The sequence below is a fragment of the Chamaea fasciata genome, unplaced genomic scaffold, assembly GCF_029207755.1.
Source record: "Chamaea fasciata isolate MVZ Bird 193981 ecotype frontalis unplaced genomic scaffold, bChaFas1.0.hap1 SCAF_9, whole genome shotgun sequence".
NCBI classification, from domain to species: Eukaryota; Metazoa; Chordata; class Aves; order Passeriformes; family Sylviidae; genus Chamaea; species Chamaea fasciata.
In genome coordinates, this window is record NW_027094094.1 from 5686490 (window position 1) to 5704749 (window position 18260).

General features: G+C 41.3%; 1 protein-coding gene and 1 non-coding gene across 2 annotated transcripts in view; both read left to right on the plus strand.

The window, feature by feature from the left end:
- EIF3A (eukaryotic translation initiation factor 3 subunit A) overlaps positions 1–17922 on the plus strand; it is a 28822-nt gene extending 10900 nt beyond the window's left edge. The window contains exons 10-22 of the mRNA XM_066190840.1: positions 524–640; positions 1038–1223; positions 3369–3716; positions 3955–4059; positions 5802–5915; positions 6188–6310; positions 7057–7210; positions 8140–8324; positions 10034–10122; positions 12538–13325; positions 14599–14773; positions 14936–15114; positions 16662–17922. Of these exons, the coding sequence (XP_066046937.1) occupies positions 524–640; positions 1038–1223; positions 3369–3716; positions 3955–4059; positions 5802–5915; positions 6188–6310; positions 7057–7210; positions 8140–8324; positions 10034–10122; positions 12538–13325; positions 14599–14773; positions 14936–15114; positions 16662–16903 (2805 nt within the window). The 3' untranslated portion in view covers positions 16904–17922. The remainder of the gene's footprint in view (positions 1–523; positions 641–1037; positions 1224–3368; positions 3717–3954; positions 4060–5801; positions 5916–6187; positions 6311–7056; positions 7211–8139; positions 8325–10033; positions 10123–12537; positions 13326–14598; positions 14774–14935; positions 15115–16661) is intronic.
- Positions 202–334, plus strand: LOC136294293 (small nucleolar RNA SNORA19). Its single transcript, XR_010722356.1, has one exon. It is a non-coding gene; the product is annotated as a small nucleolar RNA SNORA19 (small nucleolar RNA).
- Positions 17923–18260: the final 338 nt, after the last annotated feature.

The following is an 18260-nucleotide window of genomic DNA, read 5'->3' on the forward strand; positions in this document are numbered from 1 at the left end:
TATGTTCAGTTTGTGCATCATTTAAATACAGCTATAGCAGCTATACTTGATAGTGGGTACAGTGGTGTAGTCTTTTCTCTAAATTCTCTTCATTATATACTAAGTTTCTTAAAACTTCTCTTTGGAGTTAAGGTCAGGGAGGGAAGTATTTCACTATGGTTTTTAGTTTCTTTTTTATTTGTATCTTAAGTTTTTTATAAAATGCACATTTCATTGACCTGCTCTTGTTACCAGTGATGAGCAGTGTTATTTCTGGTGTGCTAAAGAAATAGTTGAAGGCTAATTAGCAGCATAGCTGGATGTAGTTACTGCTGCCAGTCTCCTTCATACAAAGCAGCCATTCAGGAACAGGGTTTAATCTGACTACAGTACAGAAATAAAATCCTCAAACAGTATTTGCCGCTGCATTAATATGTATACTTTCATTTGTTGACAATTCAGCCAGTTAACTTTAAAGCCTGTGCAACAACTTCTGATTTCTTTTTATTGAGGAAAAATACCTAATGCTTCTGTTCACATTCAGGTGGCCCAGATTTATCAGAGCATTGAGTTTGCTCGTCTGTGTACCCTGGTTCCTTTTGTGGATGCTTTCCAGCTGGAGCGCTGTATCGTGGATGCAGCCAGGCATTGTGACCTACAGGTGAGTGCTCTAGGGAGACTTTGTGTGGAGTGATGTCTGGGTTCATGTCTATTGCATGTGATGGAAAGGAACTGGTTGACAGTGTGGAGGAAGAGGCAAGAGTGATTTCTTTAAGTGCTCATTTCATTGATTCATTAAAAGTTCAGCCTCTTCCAGTGATTTTGTTGCTGTTGTTGTTTGGGTTTGTTTTTTTCTTGAACCACAGAAATAAAACAAACCTTCACTGACAGTGCTATTTTTCTCCGACTAGTTTGGCCTTTCTCATAGAGTCGTATAGCAAATTTTTTTTCACGTAATTTCTGCTTAGAGCCTCTGTTCACTTATGGGCAGAGCAACAGAGAGATTGTTCAATAAAATATGCAATCCTTTTTCTTCCTTTTTTTCTGTTTTTGCAAAGGTTCGCCTTGATCACACGACTCGGACATTGAGTTTTGGGTCAGATTTGAATTACTGTACTAGAGAGGATGCTCCACTGGGCCCTCAGCTGCAGAGCATGCCTTCTGAGCAGATCAGAAACCAGCTGACTGCCATGTCCTCAGCTCTGGCTAAGGCTCTTGCAGTCATTAAGCCTCCTCACTTAATGGTAAGTCATTTAAAGGCTTATGAGAATGTTGATAAAGCTTATGTTTTAATGAATGTGTTTTCTCAGACGTACATTTTACTTTCTTTTTTCTTCAGCTTAGTGGTAGTCAATTATTTGTGCTTTTTAAAGAAGTCATTCTTAAAAGCACTCAACTAGTTAGTTTCTGGTCATAACTAAAACATGGCAAAATATGCACAAGAGGCCTGAGTTTACAGTTTCCAGTCTTGCAAATACCAGGTTTAGAATATTACAAATAATAACTGTCCCATGAGCCTACAGAATTAGGATTTGTTTGAAGTTTTGCATGCATTTTTGAAAATCTAAGTGCCTGCTTCATTTATTCTTCCTGGAGAAACTGCTGTTGTAAAAAACCTGGAATGTAGCTTTGTAGAACAAAACATCCCCCAGCTCAAGAACTGAACTGTCTTTGTCGCTTCCTTTCCTCCTCCCTGGGGCTCTTGGCTTCAAGGTCAGACTCACATTTCAGGTTTTCCAGAGCTCTGTAGTAGCAAGGTGTAAATCAGTCTCAGATTTCCAGCATGTTTAGGTTGTGGCAAGTTAAACCTTCACTTCATTTACTTGAGCAGTGGTAATTTTTTCATTTGTTTTAGATTTATAGATTTAGGTTTATAGAAAGATTTCATAGTTAACACATCAGATATTTGTTTCATAAGGAAAAAAAGGCTGATAGCAACATGTCCATGTTAGATTCTCTACAGGTTGAAATACTAAGTAATATTCTTAAAATCTAAATGCAGCAGGTAGAACTGTATTGTGACACCTAATGCTCACTTCCTTATGTTAGCTTGAACATTGACTTGTAATTAAAAAATGTTCAGAACAGGTTAAATGTTAAATGGTTTTGTATTGTTTTAGATAAAAGATATTTCTATATAGGTTTTCCCTTTAAAAGATTTGATTAGTGATTGGTATTAGATTATAATTTTGAAAGAAAAAGCATGCTTTAACTATATATTTGTGGATAGAAATGGAAGTTAGTCCTGCACTTGACACGTATTCAGTAGCTGAATAAGACATAAATCCTCATTTAACTTTGTAGTGGTCATTACACTTGTAAAATTGGAGAGCAGTATCAAGGTTAATATCAATCTGTGTGGTTAGAGAAGCTACAGAGCAAGTTGATATCCTTTTTTCCTTCACTATTCAGGTCAAAACTTTCCACTTTTGTCAGGTGCTTAAAAGCTTTTAATTTGTCACATTTCTAATAATTCATAAAATCATTAAATTTGTCTAAAGCGTTTTACTTATGTGTTTCTGGCACCTCTGTTTAGCTTTAAATGTGTACAGATCTGCAGCAAAGTACGGATGTTTCAGTGTTTTTGCTGAATGCCCTAGAAGTGACAGGTTACTAAAAATATCCCTTTGGGTGCTCACATTTCAGGGGTAGCGTAGCTGGGGGAGTGTGGGGAGCTGATTTGGGCTGCAGTGTTTGGCTGGACTCATGGAAATGAGCAGTGACACCTCCTCATGTGTACAGCATGATTGTCCACAAAGGAACTGTGGGGGTGCTCTGGGGAATGCTGAGGGTGGGAAGGCTGCTGGAAGAACAGTCTAGTCACACAGAGCCTAGTGTTTTTTATAAAGTAATGAAAGTGGTTTTAAATGCAATGTTTAAATTGTTGACTTATTTTTTATCACCTCACAGATAGTGTTTTGTGTCAATCGGGATACCTTTTTCCTTCTATTAGTGTGTTTGGAAAATAACAAAACTTTAAAAGAACAAAGCAACTTTGGTGAAATACAGCCCATGTCATATGCCTGCAAACACACACAGGGACAAACAAGATTGGCCCACACGCCCATTGCAGTTAGATTTCAATATCAATAACATCTGGGTGTACAATATTTTTGGACAGAAAAATGTCTAACTGTTGTGCCCAAGCCATGCTGCAGATTATTGAGTTTTACAGACAACTTTCTCCATGGGCACGTGATTCTGGGCAGTTGGTACTGCCTCGGATGCCACTCGGATGAGTGATTAGATTTGCTACTACAGCTGTACTTCCATTCACTTGGCAAGTTTGGAGAAGAGAATTGCATTTTCCTTGAGGAGCGTTTGCTTTGCTTACTGCCTTTTGGAGAGGGACTGTTCGCATCACTGTCTTATTCTTAATTTAAATCCAGCAAGAGAAAGAAGAACAACATCAGCTGGCAGTCACCGCCTTCCTCAAAAATTCCAGGAAGGAGCATCAGCGTATCCTCGCGCGCCGTCAGACCATAGAGGAGAGAAAGGAGCGCCTGGAAAGTCTCAACATCCAGCGGGAGAAGGAAGAGCTGGAACAAAGGGAAGCAGAGCTGCAAAAAGTCAGGAAGGCTGAGGAGGAGAGGCTGCGCCAGGAGGCAAAGGAGAGGGAGAAGGAGCGGATCCTGCAGGAGCATGAGCAGATCAAAAAGAAAACTGTTCGGGAGCGCCTGGAGCAGATTAAGAAGACTGAACTGGGAGCCAAAGCATTTAAAGATATTGATATTGAGGTAGGGGATTTGTTGTTGCAGTGGGGAGTTATTTAGTTATGCTTTCAGTGTTGCATTGCTTGCATTTCATGGGTTTGTACTGCAACTGGTCTTACAAACAGTCTCTCTTAAAAATGAGACAATGTAAGTGAACTTTAGTTTAGGGTTTGGATGGGACCTTTACTACCTGGGGGAATAAAGACTATCTTTTGTGGGAGTTTTTTCTCCTTTTTATATTGGTAACTTTACTTGGTTGTAGGATCTTGAAGAATTGGATCCTGACTTTATTATGGCTAAACAAGTGGAACAGCTGGAAAAAGAAAAGAAGGAGCTTCAGGAACGACTGAAGAATCAGGAGAAAAAGGTACAAAGTAGGAAGGGTAAAAATGTCCACACAATTTTTTAGTGAATTGTGATCTGTGTTGATACATGTATGTGCATACACACACACATAATGGTGGTGTTGGAAATGCTACTGTTGAAACTAAAGAATGGTAATTGTGTTATATTCCAATTGGGTGTCTTGTTTCTGTGCAAAAAACTGTTCCAATTAATGGAGTTGATTTGAAAAAGGGCCCTTAAGCTGGATGTGAACTGAGTCTTAGTTGGGAAGACTTGTGATTAAAAAATGTTCAGAACAGGTTAAATGTTCAGAGAAGGAAGAGGCCATTACAGAGATGCTAAATTAATTAACTGTATTAATCCTCACTGAAAGAGAGGAAACTCCACTGCTCGAGCCCTCCTAGATAGCAGAAAAGGATCTGTCTGAAATGTGGGTAGCTATAAAAGTGTGAGAAATGTGTCATAATCAATAGAAACACATGACTTGGGCGAGGTGAAACGCAGCCAGGACTTCCTGCTGTATTCAGGAATGAAACAGAGGTTCTATGGTACAGTGACTCAGGTCACTTAAAACTGGTTTAAAGAAAAATGGCAAGTGGCAGGTCAGTTAAAAAGGTTCCAGTGAGGATCTTTGACACTCCAGGTCTGTAAAGCTGTTGCTTATACTGGACAAAGAAGCAGGAAACACATTAATAGTAGAATTAGTAGTCATCTGAGTGAATATGATCTACCAGGAGCAGTCAGCACAGCTTCTATAAAAGGAACGTTAGCAATGGCTTCCTCTTAGAGTGCTCTGAAGCTGTCAAAGCAAACATACGACTAAGACTGGACTGATGTGATGGGTGTAACTAAGAAGTTGGATTTAAAAAGAAAGCTTTTTACAAAGTTCTTTACTAAAAAACCCAATTTAGTAGTGTGACAAAAGAAAGTTCTTTGAATTATGTTCTGGTTAGATAGATTTAAAAACTTCATATAGGCGAAGCGTGGAAAAGAATCCCTCTGTCTTTGGCTTTGCATATTAAATGATGGGCTTCAAACTTAACATTTTTTGCCAGCAGTGAGAACTTGGTTCTTCTGCATTTTGAGCACTGTCTGCAGTTCTGTTCCCTTTATGTCTAAAAGGATGCAGCTGAACTGGAAGTTTGACAGGAGACCAACAAGAATTATCAATTATGCAGATTAGCTTCTGTGGGAGAAATGTCTTTGTAAAATAGTACCCCTCCGTCTGACAGATTTATGGAGGGAGGATGTGGTGCCAGTCTGTAAGAGTGTACCTGTTGCAGTTGCTCTTGCACTGCCTGCAAGGGGTAGTGGAGTGAGAAGCATCAAGTGAAGCCAGCAGGAGCCGTGTTCAGAGCTGTTTGTAGTTAGAAGTTGGATCTTCATGCTGTGAGCTGCAACCACACAGGAGTTCTTTCCAAAGTACATTGTTCTATATGAAAAGCTTTGAGTTCAGAAGGACAAGAGAGGAAATCCACTAATGTTTAAAATATAAAAATGCTTCCAACACAGAAAATGCTGGGAGCTGAAAATGGATGATGCTGAGAGAGAATTGTGATGTGCCTGTCTCCATTCCTGCATCCTTGCCTGGGAGTGCACTTAGTTGGCAGTGGTAGAGGCAGGTTCTTGGTTAGGTTGACCTTAGATGGTCCAGTGGGGTTGTTGCTATTTTGCCATAATATATCAGATATATTGGAGAAGTCTCCAGAAATCAGAGTTTATATGTGCATTGTGTCATGCTAAAGGTGTGTTATCTTTACTCAGATTGACTACTTTGAAAGAGCGAAGCGCTTGGAAGAAATTCCTTTAATAAAGACTGCCTATGAGGAACAAAGAGTGCATGATATGGAGCTGTGGGAGCAACAGGAAGAAGAAAGGGTGAGATTTTTTTTGTTCAGTTGATAAAGTGCATTAGCAATGCATGAAAATTAGTGGATTTTGCACTGTTTGGTTTTGGTTTTTTTTCCCCCCAGCTCTTTCCAAAAAAGAAAGATTGAAATGTTAGCTTTGTGATTTCACTGCTCTAGTGAACAGCAATTTCTTCTGTCTTTGCTCTGAAAGGGGAAGAGAAAATTTCTCCTTTTAGTGGCTGGGGTAGGTTGAATCCGAGTGTATAGTAAAGTTATATTTTATATATTTTCTGTTTTCAGATCACCACACTGCAGCTGGAGCGTGAGAAAGCCCTTGAGCACAAGAGCAGGCTCTCCAGGATGTTGGAGGATAGAGATTTGTTTGAAGCCAGGCTCAAAGCATCACGTCGAACAGTTTATGAGGTACATGAGATGTGGCATTGCTAACAAAGTACACCCCTAAAGTGAGGAACTAAAACTGACCCAGGGATTCTTCGTTAAACTAGAGACAAATTAGTATTTCAAATGGTTCAGAACTGTGGAATTGCTTATTTTCTGCTTTGACTTTTAAATTAAATTTCTTGCACCCATTCCTAGGTAGTATCACTTGAAAGTTTCGAAGTTTTAGAAGTTTCTGGAATAACTTACATGGAAAATAAAAGAGGAGTTAATTGTTTATTTCAGTTCAGCTATTAGTAAGAGATCACTGGGTGTCATAAAGGCAGGCAACTGTATCTGCCTGTTTATAGGTTTGAGTATTTGGCGCTGTTGCAATAAAAACTGGCTTTACCAAAAAAAAGCAGAAGAAGGTGTTATGTTAATATTAACTAGTAACTGCACGTGATTCTTTGCAATAATAGGCATGATTTTGGGTAATATGTTTTAGGTACAGATAAATTACTATTTGGGGAATTCCTTTTCTGAAAAAGCAGATAAAGGACTAATAATGTTCATGATTATTTGATTGTCTTTCTTTTACATTGGAGTGTATTATCTAACACAAAATGAATTGCAGAAGAGACTGAAATGGTGAACAGTTTTTCAGTGGAGGAAAATGAATGTGTTGCAGTTGGTTTGTGTTTCTGTGCAGCTTTATTTAGTTTCTGTTAAATGCCCAGCTCTTGGACATCACAGCTGTGGTGTTCTGAGGTGCCTTGTTGGTGTTGCAGGACAAACTGAAGCAGTTCCAGGAGCGGTTGGCAGAGGAGAGGCGGAACCGTCTGGAGGAGCGCAAGAAGCAGCGCAAGGAGGAGAGACGCATCACTTACTACAGGGAGAAGGAGGAAGAGGAGCAAAGGCTACGGGAAGAGCAGCTGCTTAAAGGTGGGATTGGGAATATCACTGTTTCATCCTTTGCATCCTTGAGCCTTTCCATTTTGTAACACTGCTAATGTCTGGTTTTCCTGTTTCATGAGTTTGGAGGGAGTTTTTTCAACTTCCAGTTGTCGCACCTTCCTTGCTTACCTGTGCAGCATAGACAGGAAGAGGAAGCTTTGTAGCTCCTAGACACGAGTGAAGGAGGAGATGAAGTAAGGGAGGCTAATGAAAAAACGAGTCTTAGTCTATACTTTGAGTTCTGGTCTCTTGTTTGTGCGCATCTTAAATAGAAAAGAAAGGAACATTGGTGTCAGATCAAGAACTCCAAAATTGTAAATGACTCACACACCTTTCTTTGTGAATTGTTTTGTTTGATAGCCTTAATAGCCTGTTTCAGGGCTTTAGAGGAGAAGAGGCAAACTGCAGGATGAATTTGTGCCCTGTTTGTCAATTGGGGGATGAAGATTTTATGTATCAAAGTTCATCATAATGCAGTATTTAAAAAACAAAAACTGAAGCAGTTGTGAATATCAAATTTCTGACACTGTTAGCCGATTTTTTTGTTTGACCTTTTCTAAGGAAAGGATCCTCTACCACGTTTGAGGTAGTTACTGATACTTCAGTTGCTACAGTTGTGGTCTGTACATTGAATTAATGTACTGGTATTGTAACTTTTTTTTTCTTGCTAGCTGTTCAAGATGTCTCATTAATGGATGTATCAGGAGTCCTTTTCCTGTTGCTTTTGATTTAGGAGACTTGCAGAAAATGGGTTCTGTGGTTAGCTGAACACGATATGAAAGGCTTGTATTTTAAGGTGTTTATTTTTTTACGGAGTCCGAGGGGAGAGATTGTATTGTGGAACCCTTCTGTGGGCAGAGCACAGTTGATGGAGTTTGTGTTGGTAATGAGTTGTCTGTGTGTTCCCAACTGTGCAGAGCGTGAGGAGAAGGAGCGCATCGAGCGCGAGAAGCGCGAGCAGGAGCAGCGGGAGTACCAGGAGCGAGTCAAGAAACTGGAGGAGCTGGAGAAGAAAAAACGCCAGAGAGAAATGGAGATAGAGGAAAGGGAGCGCCGCCGAGAGGAGGAGAGGAGAGGTCTGGATGACCCATTCTCAAGGAAGGTGGGTAATACCTAGAGGCTTGTTTCTTTCTGCCTGCTCTTTCTTCTGTAGATTACTTGAAAGAAGGTGTTGGCATTGCAAAGTCATAGGGTTGTTTATTAATTTATTTCTTAAGGTATAATGTGAGTGGCTAATTTAATAGTGAAATTACTGTCACTTAGTTTCAGCCCACTATCAGGATCTGGAATCTCTAGTTTAGCAATAGAGTAAACTAAATAATCCACTACAATCTCCAAGCTGTTTATATACTAAATGAATGAAGGCTAAAATGAATATTGGAAAAATTTTCTGTAATATAAAAAGAAAGCAGACTATCAGAAGGAAGTGCAGTGACTCTTGAAAATGTCAAGAATTCAAGTAGATATTGGAGGAAAATCCCTTCCAGATTAAACATTAAAGCATAGCTTTATATTTTATAAGAGATACATAATAACATAAACCCAAGAAGTGTGTGCAACTGTCTGTTTACAAATAAAACTTGGATTGGGGTAATTTGCTATTGGAATCCAACAGGAAGCAAAACAAAAATTAGTTGGAAATGTTTAATGGTTTAAAAGAATGTAACTAAGTACCATAAGCCTTCAACACTCCCACTTTTTCAGAACTTACCATTCAAGGGAACTGATTTTAAATTTCATCCTCCACAGCCTTTCTCTTTGTTTAACACATATTTCATTGAGTAACACCATGAAGATAAGTTATCAGCTTGTATAAATTGTTTTGATAGTCTGTCAAGTAAATAATCATGATGGGTATTTTTCACAAAAGAGGTTTCCTATCTGTGAGCACTTGATTATATGGAAAAGCTGGCTCAGGTTCTGAGAGAGATACCTGTATCCCTCCAGAAATTCCATTTGCAGTTTTGGGATTCTTTGCTCACCACTGTTATTTGGGGTCATTTCAAAAGCATTTAAGGAGACGGAGTAGTGGATATGCAAGATCTTGGTTAATCTGTATTGACAGAAACACTTTTCAAAGTGGGGTTTAAAACTGGAATACCCTTCTTATTAAGAGGTTGTGTGATTATGTGGAATCAGATATTTTGGATGGTTTAGCTGACTAGTTTCTTGTGGTGGAATTAAGGCATAAAAATCCATTTAAATGGTTTGTCTGGCAATGGAAAGAGACATTTTAACTTTATTTTAAAAAAATACAGATTGATTATTGCTCTGCCCTGCAACCTGTGTGAATCACTGATCTCTCACCTCTTCTGTGTACTGAGGTATTGGGAACAAAACTGTCCTTCCCACAGAGAGCTTTCAGTGTATTCAGTTACATCTCCTGATGAGATCAGAAAGCACAAAAGCCAGTACATACTTAAATTCATTCCTGTTGTCATAAAGGCCCAGGAAAAGTGAAAACTGTTAGAATATCTCTTTTGTGTCAACAGGTAGTGGTTGTGGCTGACTGCAGCTGTTGTTCAATTGTTCATACACTTTCCATAAACTTTTTAGTGTATTTGCATACAGTCCTACCCTACTGGTAGAGCATGTGGCACAAAGGGAACCAGGTTTTTGTTTGAACTGCAGCAAAAACAATTAAGTCAGTTAAAACCATTCCTGAGTTACTCAAACCCCTGATAGTTCAGTGTTCTGCAGTGTGACCAGTGAGTTTTTACTGACATAACATGCTCAAGGGTAAATTACCTGTTGAAAATCTTTGTTTTAAAGTATTCAGAGAGAATGTTCCTGATTTCTTTTGGCACACAGGAATCTCGTTGGGGTGACAGGGAGTCCGAAAGCTCCTGGAGAAGAGGCGGTGAGCCGGAATCTGAATGGCGCCGAGCACCAGTGGAGAGGTAATCAGGGGCTACTGAGCCCCACTTAGATTGGGGTCAAAGGATGCAGGCTCCCATTTTGTTACTGCTGCTAAAGCTGCACTAACTGAGTAATATCTCATGCCTTTACGTCTCTGAAAGTTACCTTCTATTAAAAAGTTGCTTTGTAAGGATTTTGGAATGAGAGAGAGGTTTTGTCTTGGAACTATGCTCAGATAACATTCCTATTTTATTTGGCTTAGATATGTGAAGGCACGCAGACACCTTCTGCGTGTGATAAAAAACTTGCTTCTCTGGATTCCTTTTTAAATTAACAATTTCTCTCCCACTCAAACATTGGTGTCAGTTCTATAAAAAAAGAATGGGGAGGGTTGACAAGCAAATGCAGTGTTCCTGGATGATGAAATTCTGAGATTTTCCACTCTAAAAACTGACAGTAACTGTGCAAGTCACAGGGCAGAAAACACATGCCATAAATTAAACAAAGTTCTGAAGAACTGTATTGAACAGGGAGGGATAGATTTCTGAAGGGAGAATATTATGAATGTACTTTAAACTTTAAAAAAAAAAATCCACACTTGTGTACATCTATTTTGGATATGTACCCTACTAATGAAAAGTGTTTATACAGTTGTAGAAAACAAGATTTTTAACATTTGTCCGTTTTTCTGCTCCACATCAGGATGGACAGTAGCTAAAAATATTTCTGGTGGTGCACATCTAGTTGTTCTTAAAGGCCTATGCTGATAGAGAAAACATTGCTGATTCCAATTGGCAGTATGTTTTATGGCTTAATTAGCCATGCAGATAGATAGATTTTTGTAAATGTCTAACCCTAATTTCCAGTACAGCAATTTAAGTCCATTACTGCTTACTCCGAATCCAGTGGAAGCAGATTGATTGACTCTCTCTCTAGTAATTCCTTATAATGTTTTAGAAGGATGTGATCTGTATATAATCAAAATAGAATTCCATTTTTCCTTAAAAGCTGTGTTGCCATTCGTGCTAGTGATCCATTTTCTCGTGAACTGCAGAATCTAACAATTGGATGAAACTGCTGGGTGAAGCCTTTCACTACTCATATATTGCATAAATAGGGATGCCCCATCCCTGAAAATGTTCCAGGCCAGGTTGGATGGGGCTTAAAGCAACCTGGGATAGTGGGAGATGTCCCTGCCCATGGCAGGGGGTGCAGTGAGATGATCTTCAAGGTCCCTTCCAACTCAGACCATTCAGTGATTTTGTGAAGTGTTTAATGCACTTATTTGTATGCTTCAATGGATTTTTTTTTCTCCACACAGAGTGATACAGCTTGTCTTAGTCGTTTCTCATTCAACTTTTCTAGAGATTGATGAGAAGTAGTTTAAAAGTAATAGTTTAAAATTAGGTTTAAAAATCCTAAGACCCTGAGACAGTATCTGAATGAATGAAATTCTTGTTCATCTGTTAAACATTATAACCATTCTTCCACATGTCTTTTATGGTAAAGTAATCACATTTTTGAAAGGGGAAGATGATCCAATTTGAGTCTAAATGGAAATTAACAATCTCCATGTCTTGGTTTTTACCTCACAGATCAATGATAATTGCATTCTCCCTTATTCTTCCAAACCAGGAAATGCACTGCTTGCAATTCCTCAAAATTCTCGAGACTCTGAGTTGTCACAAACTGTTGCCTCTTTGTTCTCACCTCCTCAAGTCCTACATCTGCCACACTTTGTAGCACGTAGTTGCTAGTTTTTTGGGGTTTGTTTACATTTTAGTAGTGTAGTGAATTTCTAAACCCTGGGATGTTCTTTTTGTTGTGTTTTGGTTTGTGTTTTATTTTTTTAAAATCCATGAGATTCAACTCCAGTGCAGCTTCTCTTCTCCTGCCAAGGAGCAGGAGATACCACATTTCTGTGATGTTCCATTTCTTGTTTCTTTTTATTGCTGAGGAAGGTTAATTTCCTGAAATAAAGAAATTAATTTGGTGACAAAAACAGGATTTGTGTAAAATCCTGTAGACAGCAGACGTAGTGGTGTGTAGGGTTGGCATGTGCTTGGAGAGGGGAGGATATTTAATTGATGGCTGTGGAGTTTTTTAATATTGATTCCTTCAGACTTAGGTCAAGTTTGCCAAATTAGGCTTGGTGTAGAAGCCAGCCCTCTTCTCTGTGATGTTGGAGCAGATAACCAACAAGGGACTGTCGAAACTGTAGTTTTGAAGGAGGTGATGATGCTCAGTCTTTACTGAAGCTGTAGGGACAGTGACCTTCCACCTTCCATAGCAATGAAGGGCATTAAAAGCTGCATTTTGAAACTGCACACCTCGTGGTTGGAACCCCTCACCAAGCGGGTGCAGTCAGAAATGGCTCTGAGGGGTTTGATGCTGTCGATGTAAAGTTTTCCTGGGTGTCACCTTCCACTTCTCACTCGTTCCCTGTGGTTTTACAGAGACTGGCGCCGAGGAGATCCGAGAGACGATGAAAGGCCTTTCCGGCGCGGGGATGATCTGCCCCGGCGAGGGGACGATCTGCCCCGGCGTGGCCCTGCAGATGAAAAGGAACGTCCTCCAGAATCGGCAGAGGACAGGCCACCTAGACGGGAAGGGGATGAGGACAGGCCTCCGAGGCGAGAAGGGGAAGAGGACAGGCCCCCCAGACGTGGCTTGGATGAGGACAGGCCACCCCGGCGCGGTTTGGATGATGACAGAGGAAGCTGGCGAGCTGCAGACGATGACAGGGGTCCCAGACGTGGCCTGGATGATGACAGGGCCCCCAGACGTGGCCTGGATGATGACAGGCCCCCCAGACGTGCCCTGGATGATGACAGACCACCCAGACGTGGCCTGGATGATGACAGGCCCCCGCGGCGCGGGCTGGACGATGACAGAGGCAGCTGGCGCGTGGCGGACGACGACAGGGGACCCCGGCGCGGGCTGGATGACGACCGGCCGCCCCGCCGGGCTCTGGATGAGGACAGGCCCCCCAGGCGTGGGCTGGATGATGACAGGGGCAGCTGGAGGGCTGCAGATGATGACAGAGGGCCCCGGCGGGGGCTGGATGATGACAGAGGGCCCCGGCGAGGGCTGGATGACGACAGAGGGCCCCGGAGGGATGACGACAGGGGACCCTGGCGGAACGCGGACGATGACAGGCTCTCCAGAAGAGATGATGACAGGGGCCCGTGGCGTGGCGGGGAAGACTCAAGGCCAGGTCCTTGGAGACCATTTGGTAAACCAGGTAAAACACAGTAATGTAATAATCCTTCCTCCACAGTGTGTGTTATCCTCATAGATAGTGGATGTAACGTACTTGATGTCAGAGATGGGAGAATCAGCTCTGAAAACGTCTAGATTAATTTGGCTGATGTGGACCCTCCTCTACTTAGTATAATTAAACCTTTAAATTTGGTTCAATTAAAAAAAATTGCTTGTCTGGAAGATACATGATGTGACACTTAACACTGGTCACTTCCCTGTGTGCAAAACCAAAATATACAAGTTGAACGCTCTGCTGGGAGTAGTCTCACTAGATTAGCACACCTTGGACTCCTTCCCTACCCCTTCCATGTGTCTGAAGTTAATCTCTTTCTAAAGGAGGATTTTGATACCTCCTTCAAGTGGGTCTGGTTTGGATAAGCCCTTCCTATGTGTACAGAGATAATGTTTTTAACGTTCCCATTTTGTTTTTAACCATTCCTGAAAGTCCTGCTTAGAGCAGAGTAGACCTTCTGAGGTCTCTTAAAATCTGAATTATCCTATTCTTATATTATTTATTTCTGTTCTTAAGTGTCATTGATGGATCTGTTTCTGATTCTTTTTAGAACTGTTGATGACATTTGAATGTTAGATATGATTTTGATTTCCTGGTTCTTTTCACTTACATATTGGTAGGCACCGTGTCAACTTCCATAGACACAAATTCTGTAATCCAGACCTTTAGAAAACTTACTATAAATATCAAAACTTGCACTCCAGTTTTTCCTATTTAAAGCCAAAGCAGGCTACGTGATAAAGAACTCCCATTCATAAATAACTGGGCAGTATTGCAGAGTGCACTGTGTTAAGTGGATGGTAACAAAAGTCACATTTTAAAGTAGTGCTTTAAAAAGCAGTAAGTTCTTTAAAAATCTGCTTGCTTAAAATCTCCTCACTTGTGGATTTTCACGAAGGAATCTGCTGTCTCAGCTACACCCTTTGCTTCTTTTTGCACTTGTTTTGCACCTGACCCTTGTGGTTTGTGGCTGAAAACTGCAGGGTGCAGCCAGCTCTGCTGGACCATTCCAGGCAGCCCTGACATGAGGTGTGCATTACTGGCTTTACATTTAGCAGCTTGAACAGTGTTTTCTCTGTTTGACCTCCCACATTCAAACTTCTTACAAACATCTTGAGTTGGATCTTCAGGAGTCAGAACTTGTAAAACCAGTTTCTGTGATGGAAGTAAAAGGTTCTTTGTCTACAAGAGAGATCAGAGGTCAGTCACAAACTCCTTTGACTGTGTTTCTTTCTTACAGGGGGCTGGAGAGAACGAGAGAAGGCTCGTGAAGACAGCTGGGGCCCGCCCCGAGACTCCAGACCTTCAGGAGACCGTGAATGGGATCGAGACAAAGATCGGGATGAAAACGAGAAGGAGAGGGAATTTGACAGGGAGAGAGATTTTGATCGAGACGATCGTTTCAGGCGTCCCAGGTCTGACTTCTCTGTTTAAGTACTTCTAGAATGTTTCTGCTAAAAAAAAAAAAAAAGACACCCACTGAGTCTGTAAATATGCATGTTGTGATTTATTAGTGCTCTTTTCCACAGCAAAGGTAAAAATCTTAACGTTCAGTTTTATGTTTTGTGTGTCCAAAGGGATGATGGCGGTTGGAGGAGAGGGCCAGCTGAGGAAACTTCCAGCTGGAGAGACTCGAGTCGTCGTGAGGAGTGGGACAGAGGTGGCCGTGACATGAGGGACATGAGAGACCGACGTGGTGATGACAGGGAGCCGCCCCTCCGGAGAGGGCCACCCCTCCGATCCGAGCGGGAAGAGCGTACGTTCATTTCTGTGTCCCTAAAGTCTCAACCCAGAGCCTCCCTCTTCCTCACACTGCTGGCAGGGGCTCACAGGGGAAGAGGTTATATTTTCAGCCTGTATTTAAACTGCCTTTCCATAAACAAAATAATAAAAAGCACCTTTGGCACGATTGAGAATTCTTCAGGGAATCTTAACTATTTGTATCTTTTCCATCTTAGTAGCATTTTGCATCTACAGTAGGAAGTTAACATTTCAAGTATGCACTTCTCAAGGGATTGTGTTCTGGGTGTATGTAGTCCTTGTGTTTAGATTAGCAAGACAAACATCCCAGAAAGTAATTTCTGGCCCTCAAACCCATTAAAATGTGACAGAAATATTTCTGAATGAGGTTTCACACTATTAATGGTATAAATTTTGATGACAGACCTGTATCAATTTTGTATATTTATTAATCCTTTGCTCTGTTCTAAAAATACAGTAACAGCAAATCCATTTAGCCTGGAGGGACCACCACATGTTCCAATTCTTGCATTCTTACCTTCAGAATCTCATTTTGTCTCTGCCCCAAATGTGGATGTTCCTGCATTTGGGAGCAGGCTGGAACAGAACATGGGATCAAACACAGGAGTGCTGCTGACGGAAAGGCAGAGTGGTCTCAGTGTGGAGAATTCTTCTTAATGTATCAAGAGGTTTTGGGATTTGACTTCTTGACATCTGCCACAGCTTTGCTCACACAGCTGGGGCAGGACTCTCAGCATCCTTTTTGGTGGAAATGAACAGGTTTTCATACGGTGAAGGGTGGTGGATGCTGTTACCAGTGGAGTCATGTAATTCAGTACCATTTTACCTCTGACTCCAGTAGGCTGAAGAGCAATTTCCTGTCTTTTAGTAACAGCAAACACCTAAACATTTTCCACAGATGTCTTTAAGTCAGGATTTTTCTGTTTTCAGGGTTCAGTCATTTCTAAGGGGACACTTTTGTGACTTTAATCCTGCTAATATAAGAATATATTTATACACCATAAACCCGTGTACATGAGTAGAGCATCCTTATTGCAGTTACTGTGTTTTAAAGATGACACTGGGCTTGCTCACCACAATCCCAAACCTGAGAAGAGCTTTGAGTAGTTCTGTGACTTCCCTGTGAAATTAAAATGTGTATTTGGCCGTTGTCATCATATTCCCTGTTGGCAGGGCTGAGGATCAGTAAATCCCACTGCTGGGGTCGGGGCTGTTTGAACTCCTGCAGGCTGCTCCTGGGGTCTCTTTCTCCAGGCAGCAGCTGACAGAACGAGAGGACACAGTCTCAGGCTGCATCAAGGGAAATATTGGTTGGATATTAGGAAGAAGTTCTTCACGGAAAGAGTGATTAAATACTGGAATGGTCTGCCTGGGGAGGTGGTGGTGTTTAAAAAAAGACTGGATGTGGCACTCGATGCCATGATCTAGTTGAGGTGTTAGGGCTGGGTTGGAGTCGATGATCTTGAAGGTCTCTTCCAACCTACACATTCTGTCATTCTGTGGAGCACGACTGAGTTGTTTTTCTCTCTCCCTGCACCGTAGCGAGCTCGTGGCGGCGCGCTGACGACAGGAGGGAAGAGCGCGGGGAGGAACGGGAACCGGCGCGGCGATCGGCCCCTGCTCCCACTGCCCCTCCAGCCTCTGCTCCCCCAGCAGCTTCCAAAGAGCGGGAAAGGGACGGGGAGAAGGAGAAAGGATCCTGGAAAACAGAGAAGGAGCGCGAGCCCGTCCGCCGCGCTAAGAACGAGACAGATGAAGAAGGCTGGACCACTGTACGACGTTAAGTGGGAATCACAGAGTTTAACCGATGTTTTAGCTTTGATTTGATCGAATCCACAGATTATATTTGTGCTTATAAACATTCTGAATTTGGAATTCTTTAACCGATGTTTTGAGGTAACATGAAAGCATGAATTACTTACTCATATAGATTGATCATGCACAAAACTCACAGCAGAAGGTTGGAAATTGAATGCCAGTTTTTGGAAATTTTCAAATGATGCTTATTTCATGGGTCATTGGTTGCTGAAATAAAAAGCAAGCCCAACAGCTGTCTTCAGTACAGCTTCTCTCTTGCACCAAAACAGGCTGCCCTTTTTATTTTTAGTCTTTCTTAGTTTGGAATGGGGTATTATTGTCACAGGACACGCATTTGAAAATGCCTCTGTTCACACAATGAAATTATTGAAAAAGCAGAGCTAAAAGAATTTGCATAATTAGCCAAAAAGTTTAAAAAGCCCTCTTTTACACAGGTATCTTGGAGGGAAGGCGGTTTCTGAGATATTCTATCACTATCTAAATTCAGTAGGTTGTTTAAATCTGAATTGAATACAATAAACATTGTGAATTAGCTACACTGGGATATTTTCTGTAGATTTACTTGAATCCATAATGCCTCTGAGGCCACTTTGCAGTCATTGTTCCAGTAATGTACACACTGCTGCAGTGTACAAATCAAACTTGCAGCTTTTACAATTTCAGTGTTTTGGTAAGCATACTGCTATGTACTTTCTGTTGCCAATATCACAACTGCTTTTTCCATTACTGGATAATTCATGCCTTTCAAGGATTTATAAATATTGTCATATTTAAAATGTGTGGTTTTGGAGAAATTGTTCAATTTCCCCCCCAACTCTTCAGGGTCAATTCTTTCCCTTTCCAAAAAAGTGATTTGTAGTAATGCCTGTGTTGACTTCAAAGCTGGGGTGCAGTAACAACAAGGAACGATCTGGTCACACTGAAGCCAACACAGAACTTGCTGCTGTGTGTTTCTTCAATGATAAATAAACAACTTAAGGAATTAGCTGCTGCAGTGTCTTGACTTGTTGGTGAGTCCTGCACCATGTGTTTATGCAGAACAGCTGTTGAGCAACCCCTTTCTCTTCTGTACTAGCTGAAGGAGAAGGTGAGAACTCCTGGGCTAGTTTCTCCCTGAGAAACCTGGTGTGTGAACAGAAGTTGTAATACTCCGCTTGTCATTTTCCTGCCCTCTTCTGGGTTATCCAGAGCTAGTAGTTTTCTTGGGAAAAACTTGCTCTCAGAGCCATTTTATCAGGGTTTGAGTATTTTTTGGGATCTGTTATATCATTGCTGGTTGAGTCGCAGGACTCCTTCAGAGAAGTAGTGTTTTCCAAGCGTTAA